Source organism: Myotis brandtii, unplaced genomic scaffold (genome assembly GCF_000412655.1).
Source record: "Myotis brandtii unplaced genomic scaffold, ASM41265v1 scaffold930, whole genome shotgun sequence".
Classification (NCBI taxonomy): Eukaryota; Metazoa; Chordata; class Mammalia; order Chiroptera; family Vespertilionidae; genus Myotis; species Myotis brandtii.
The window spans coordinates 612,102-619,471 of record NW_005371837.1 but is presented as its reverse complement, the minus strand read 5'-3'; the positions used below and the strand labels follow the sequence as shown (position 1 = coordinate 619,471).

The window sequence follows — 7,370 nt, the reverse complement described above, 5'->3', positions numbered from 1 at the left end:
GGGAGCAGGCGGCACAGAGAGGCAGACAGACAGAGGGAGCAGGCAGCACAGAGAGGCAGAGGAGCAGGCACAGGGGGCTCACTCCGGCCGGGAGCCAGGCTCTGATGGTCCCAGCTCCACGTGGCTGGGTGAACAGCTGAGCGAGGCCCTGGGCTCCGGGACCTCAGCCGCGTGGCTATGGATGAGGCAGGGCCACAGGAGTGACTAAGTCCCTTTCAGCTTTACGAGTCTATGAGCTAATGGTTAATAGTAGAAAAGACCATGAAACACGAAAATATTAAAAGAGTAACTGCAAAACAGCAAAACAAAATTCACGGAGCCGCTAGCGGCCACACAGGACAGCAGGTGAGTGCGGGGGAAGTGCTGCTGGAAGAATGCCCCCCATCCTCCCGCCCCCCAGCCTCTCCCGCGAGTGCTCCCGGCTCCGGGCTCCCAGGCCCGCTCACTCCCGGCTGCTGGGCTAGCACCTTCCTGCTCTGAGGATGGTGATGCTCAAGAGAGCAGCAGTTCGAATGCAGGCAAGTCCCACGCAGTTCCCAGTGGGAGTGGCCGCCTCAGCTCAAGGGCCAGCCAGGAGGTAGGAGCCTCGCCTTCCCCCTGAGCTGGGCCGGCCGCTCTGAGGCAGGAGTCTCGCTGTCTCCCTGGCAACTGCTGAGAGAGAGGAAAGGAACACAGCAGGCGGTGGGAGAAGCCCAGGTCAGCTCACGTGAGGACAGCAAGAAGGGACCCGCTCACCTAACCTTTCCACCTTATTGGACAGTTTAGGAAAAATAGGAGGATTTACATGATGGATCCCAAGGGACCAAAAATTGTAATCCAAAGAGGTGATAAAAGGTAAGAATGAAAATGTGTAAAACTTTTAAAGGGAAAGTGCAGGATCCCCAGCCCGTTATTACAGTAAGTGGTCGTGACGAAGCCACGCTGCCGCTTCCGGGGAAGGCTGGCGGGTGTGGGCTCCCCCCATGTGCCCGGAAGCCGCTTCCTGTGCTCCCAGGCGACAGCAATGAAGGTGGCAGAGGCAACCAGGACGCACACCTTCCTACGTCCTGTGCAAGACCTGCCGGCTCTTCACAAGCCTTTTGTGGTCGGGCCCCCGGTTTCTAAACATCTGCTGTGAAGCCACAGGTCACAGAACCCCGCTGGGACACCGGGACGGCGAGAGCCAACAGCCGATGTCCAGGTGGACACGTGAGAACGTGGCCCGAGCCGGGGCCGCACGGCTGCACTATGTCGCCAGCAGTGACTGTGCGAGGCAGGGTTGAGTCCAAGCATGGACGCTGCTGTACAAAGCGTGACTCCTCGAGCCTGTGAGACGACAACTGGACCGAGGGGCAGCGGGGGCCTGGGATCCTGGAGACTCAGTGACGGACAGGCACCCGCAGCTGGAGGCCCTCGCAGGCGATGAAGCGTTGCGCTGGGTGCCGGGCGAGTAGGGACCCACACGCCCCCCTCCGCACTCCCCACGTCCTCTCTGGGCCTCCGGAGTTTCCACTCCCTCTGAGCCAGAGCCCACGCAGGATGCTGGGGCCACAGAGGAACGTGTGTGTTCAAGCCCCGCCCCAGGCTGGCCAGGGCCTGCAGTTGCCACCGAGGAGTGGGCCCGGCCCTGCCCTGCCCACGGCCGGGCGAGCCTTTTATGAATGTCATGGGCCGAGCAAACAATGCTTCCCTCAGTCAAGGACCCTGGTTCCTGGGCAGCCATTCTGCCCCAGCTTCTACGTGACCGCTCATCCTGTAAGGCCACCCCACACGGGATGTGAGCAATGGATGCTTCCTGCCGCAAGGCAGCCAAACGCGAAAGAATGTGTCCTCAGTGCTGGAACGCGGTGGGGGCCGCGACAGTGCGTGTGGCCGTGCCAGAGGCCCCCGCAAAGCCGGGCTCCGCCTTCCCACATGGGCTGTCTCCTGACCGGCTGACGCCAGGTGTAGAAAAATAAACGGAGGAGGAAGAAAATGCTAACCACGAGATCACCAGCGACAAGGAAACGCTGGGAAAACGAGCTCTATGTATCGAGTGGAGCAGGTGGCGTCCACCCAGGTTGGCTGCGGACAGAGGGGAGGCAGGGCCTTTGCAGTCACCACCAGTCCCGGCATTCGGGGTGAGCGTTTCACACCCACCGCCTCACCATACACAGCAAACATGCAGGACCAGGAAAACAGCGCTTTGTTACGTGACACAAACACCACTGTCCTGACCTGGGAAACTGTCCCAATAAAGGCCGGGCCACAGGGCCTTCCCACACCCCCTGACGTCACCAGGCAACCAAGCCTCTGACCCCAGGAAGGCCCGGGGTGAGCGCGCGCTCTAGGGCCTGTCCCCTCCAGGGGGCCCCGTGTCCCACGGGGAAGCTGACCAGCGGGAGTCTGCTGTGTCGCACGCAGGTGCTGAACCAGACGACGAGACTCGAGCTCCAGCTCCTGGAACATTCCCTGTCCACCAACAAACTGGAGAAACAGATCCTGGACCAGACCAGTGAGATCAGCAAGCTGCAGGACAAGAACAGGTAAGAAAGCACAAAAACGTATAATTTGGAAAAGCGAGTCCATTTTTAGTCCAAGTGTTCTTCTTTAATGTTTCAAACTTCCGCTTCTGCAAAGCGGGAAACACACGGGCGAGACCCATAACTGAGCCGCAGCGTCTCTTGGCGCATCGTGCTGGGCGGGCGGGGCTGACGGCTGCGCGGTCACTCGCCAACGAGCCGGGGCAGGGTGTGCGAGCCCTGGCCAGCTTGCTGACACACCGAGCAGTGGACATTGTCTCGCTCTGTCGCATTCACTCCGCAGTGCTAGCACCCGCGGGCATGTTACCCCGCTGCCATCCGGGTAAAGGTCTGTCCAATCATACTGCCCTTTCCCCACAGACGTGGGGCGGCTCCCGAGCTCAGACACCGCTTAGCCCCGCACCTACGGCCTGCAAACGGCTCAGTCAGCTGGAGTGGTTTCAAACGTGATCATGACTCCACTCCTTTAGCCGCCCTGATGGGTGGGATTCTGTGTGAAGCTTTACCACGCATGGACCAGGGACCCGCCACACCGACTGGCTGTGCCTCCGACTCATCTGGCCTATAGGACCCTCCACATTCTTTCACACCTTTTCGCGAACATGCTTCCCATGCCCCCAATTAACTCTGCTTCCCCAATGATGCGCAGCCAGTGTGCATGAACTGAGATTTAAACGTCACAGGCACTGACTGAAAAAGTCCACGCACACGTGGACCCGCAGTTCAGACTCGTGCTGTTCAAGGGCCACTGTATTGATTTCCTTTCATTGAAAGGGCCGGGTGCGGCTCCCTGGGCTGAGGTCTCAGCCAGCGCTGGGCCCCGCCCTGCACGTGCAGCGCTGCTCTGACTAGGACAAGCGACCTGGAGCGCTGGGGGCACCTGTGCCCGCACTCCGGGGGCGGGGGGGCCGGCCCGGCTGGTCCTCTGGTTGGGGAGGACCGAGCCTGGCGTGGCTCCTGCCTTCGAGAGGAGGCCTCTGAGATCAGCATGTGGCGGCCTCTGCAGCTATGCTGGTCCAGTTCGGGGAGAAATAAACTCGTTTCTTGAGAAAACTCCTGCCCGCGTGTCCCCACGTCCACTCACGTGACCCCCTCTGGGCCACGTGACCCCATCTCTCACGCCCCCGTGGAACAGTGTGCGGGCGGCAGAGGCAGGACGGAGTGCCCGCAGGAGTGGCTCCAAAGCTGGAGCCTGGGGGCGCTGGCAATGACGTCAGACGCTTTGCACATTTATCTTCGTTACCTTCTGCTGCGGTGAGTCACCTTGGTTTTTAATTAATGATGGTGACGTACAACTGAAAGTGACCTGGCTGATATCAAGGAACCTGTTCAGAAATGGCCACTGAGAAGGATATGGGGAACGGTGCACGTCGAGTGCACGTGACCGCATGGAGAAACGGGCCACTTGCCGGCGAGGCGCGGACAGGAGCTACTGTCCTGATTCCCAGGGACCGAGGGCTGGGGTGCAGCTACCAGATACAACTGAGGGTCTGATGGTAACTGTTCATGCTGAACGCTCACGCTCACAGTGAAGGCTTTACTGGGTGGCCGGTTCCGTGGCTGAGTCATGTCCACCGGGAACGATGGAGATGTACTGCCCCAAAGAAGCGCAACCGCGTCAGACCACAGAGCAGAAGGGCCTCTGAGGCCACGTACCTCGTGCCTTCGTTTATAACGTCCCTGTGTGCAGTGATGTTCACTGTGATCGGCAGGGCATTCACTGAGAGCCAGAGAGCGCAAGGCCTGCCCAGGTAACATGCGAGGTCACCTGAGGAGGGAGGGCTCAGCCTGCTCTTCCCACGGCCCCGCCCACCTGCGCTCCCAGTGCTGAGGCACCTCTGCATGGTCCACGCTCCTCTCCGCGAGGCCGTGGTTGCCAGCCTTCCTACACAGACATCCTGGGACAGACAACCTGCCGCAGCCCCGACGTTCTCACTAGGGCATTTCCTCCTCAAATCCCTCCAGAGGGACGCATGGCCACCTGCTACCCCCGGAGCGGCCTGAGAGCCCCCTCAGGGCTGCAGCCACATCACCGTGCAACTGCTGCTCTGACATCTTTAAAAGATATGTTTATTGATTTCAGAGAGGAAGGGAGAGAGAGAGTCATCACTGATGAGAGAGAACCACTGATCGCTGCCTCCTGCACGCCCGCTGGGGATCAAGCCCGCGATCCAGGCCTGTGCCCTGACGGGGAATCGCACTGTGCCCTCCTGGTTCATAGGTCGGTGCTCAACCACTGAGCCACGTGGGCCGGCTCCTCTGACATGTTAACGTGCCCTGGAGAAGCAGAAACTCCAAGGACATGAGTCCCTGGGCGAGGTTATGAGAGTGACCCGACGGGCACGGGCCTGGGCCGTGGGGCGCGGAGCACCTGCATCGCTGACTCGCTTTCCCCCCCCAGCGTCCTGGAGAAGAAAGTGCTCGACATGGAAGGCAAGCACACCGTGCAGCTCCAGTCCATGAAGGAGGAGAAGGACCAGCTGCAGGTGCTGGTGTCCAAGCAGAACTCCATCATCGAGGAGCTCGAGAAGCAGCTGGTGACGGCAACGGTGAACAACTCCGTCCTGCAGAAGCAGCAGCACGACCTCATGGAGACCGTGCACAGCCTGCTGACCCTCGTGTCCACGCCGGGCTGTAAGTGCGGCCACCCCCCCTCAGTCCTGCACACCCTGGTGGCCAGCCCCCCCTCAGTCATGCACACCCTGGTGTCCACGTCGGCTGTGAGGGAGGCCACCCCCCCTCAGTCATGCACACCCTGGTGTCCATGCTGGGCTGTAAGTGCGGCCATCCCCACCTCAGTCATGCACACCCTGGTGGCCACACCCACCTTAGCTCCAGTGCAGTGGAATTCAGTCAGTGAAATTCTCAAAATTCTAAAAAATTCTCATCTTTCAGAAAAGGCATTTCTTCTCTTACATATCCTATATAATAAAAGGGTAATATGCAAATTGATCAAACGGCGGAACAACTGGTCACTATGATGCGCACTGACCACCAGGGGGCAGACGCTCAACACAAGAGCTGCCTCCTGGTGGTCAGTGCGCTCCCACGGGGGAGCACTGCTCAGCCAGAAGCCGGGTTCATGGCTGGCGAGGGAGTGCAGAGGCGGTGGGAGTCGGACATCCCCCGAGGGCTCCCAGACTGCGAGAGGGTGCAGGCTGGGCTGAGGCATGCCCTGACCCAGTGCAAGAATGTTGTGCACCAGGCCTTTAGTTTGATATAAAAGCTTTACAGGGTCTCAATACAGAACCAAGTAAAAAGGACAAAATAAAAGGAAGGGAGAGGGATGTATTTACACAAAATAACTGTTATGAAGCAAAACATCCCAAACATACTTTTGATCCATGGGCTTCGCAGAGCCTATGAGTTAATTCCATCATTCGCTGGATATATGAGGCTGGGCAGGGTAATGTCTTAACCCCGAGGACTGTGGGAAGACTGAAGGAGACACTGTCAGTCACTGGGTAACGCTGCTCCCTCCTCTAACACCCACATTTGTGCTGCCGCCCACCCCCACCCTGCACCTGCGGGCCCCCTGCCCCCACGCCACACCCCCTGCAGCACCTGCTTCTCTCTCCACCTCCTCACACTGAGGGCGAAGGCTGGGTCTCCAGTCCTTAATTAGAGATGTGACATGTGATTGTGGGCGCTCCAAGCCTTTTCTTAAATACACGGGGTCTAGTTCCTACTACGGCTCATCTGATACTGTCCTTCCGACTTGTATCTTCGACAGACACACTTTGCGCAGGAGTCACACTGAGCTTTCGTCTTCCCCCGAGAAACACGACCCCACTTCCCTTCAGTCGTGCAGTCACCCCATTTCAGCAGAAGCAGGTAGACGAGGTTCCTACTCAGCCAGGACGCAAACACGGGGACACAGGACCAACCTGATGCTCAGGCCAGGTCTCCCACGGGGCCAGGGTGCCACACCCGCCCTCCAGCTAGTTTCAAACTCGTGTCATTTAGGAAAAATGTTCTTTTCCTAAAGGCCCAGACTCTCTGCTCTGCTCATTCCAGCTAACATGGGGTGAGGGCTGAGGGGTACGTGCAGCCCTGGCAGGTACCACTGCTTGGGGGATGTTCTTTTATTCTCCTGTAATAACTGTACCTGGTTCTACTCAAGATGGAACAATTTGAAAAGTAATAGTTTGTTCCAGCTGATGGTGAAGCTGATAGTGGAGCAGGGAGCATGGTCTGCAGGTAACGATCACTGAGGCCACAGAGTAAGGTTTTTGGAAAAAGGGTGGAAAGCCGGCACCTCCTTCCTACTCACTGTGAGAACTCAACCGTAGTGAACTCCCCAAAGGAGTGCCCCTCAGAACCCACCTTCCACCTGCCACGAGCCCCACGTAAACGCTCTTCTGTCTCTGGAAGCAGCCAGGCCGGCCCCGGCTGCGAAGGAGGAGCGAGTCACTTTCCGAGACTGCGCGGAGGCCTTCAAGTCCGGCCTGACCACCAGCGGCGTCTACACGCTGACGTTCCCCAACTCCACGGAGGAGACAAAGGTGAGGGCTCCCCGGGTCCCCCAGCTGCGGGCAGGGCACTCTGCCCGTCCCGCGGGCTCCAGGTCCGCGCTGACCGCACGGCGCGCTGCTCCTTCTCACTCCCCTCCCCTGGCCTCCGGCTTGTAGTTGTCTTCCTTGAAGTGGGACACCCTTTCATTAAGTTTAAAGAAAACACCTCCCAATGAAGAGCCACAGCTCCCCTTTCAGTAGTTACTTCAAGTATCAATGGGGCACCCCAAAGGCTCAGGGGCCACACCTCCTCCCTCCCCAGGGCTGTCCTCTGGGACAAGCACAGCCCCGTGTGCAGGTGAGCAGACATTGCCTCCACCACACACCCGCCCCCCGCACACACCTCCCCCCGCAC

At 59.2% G+C, this 7,370-nt stretch overlaps 2 protein-coding genes across 4 annotated transcripts in view; one reads left to right on the top strand and one right to left on the bottom strand.

The window, feature by feature from the left end:
• Positions 1-7,370, bottom strand: part of MCPH1 (microcephalin 1) — a 128,976-nt gene that overhangs the window by 57,219 nt on the left and 64,387 nt on the right. The gene's annotated exons all lie outside the window — the stretch shown is intronic.
• The window catches only part of ANGPT2 (angiopoietin 2), a 16,175-nt gene continuing 11,106 nt past the window's right edge, over positions 2,302-7,370 (top strand). Inside the window, exons 1-3 of one of the 3 annotated variants that reach the window (XM_014533031.1) lie at positions 2,302-2,504; positions 4,903-5,135; positions 6,879-7,006. In XM_014533031.1, the coding sequence (XP_014388517.1) occupies positions 4,928-5,135; positions 6,879-7,006 (336 nt within the window). In that variant the 5' untranslated portion in view covers positions 2,302-2,504; positions 4,903-4,927. Of the gene's footprint in view, positions 2,505-4,902; positions 5,136-6,875; positions 7,007-7,370 lie in introns of all 3 variants that reach the window. The other 2 variants (XM_014533030.1, XM_014533029.1) reach the window with 2 other exon arrangements.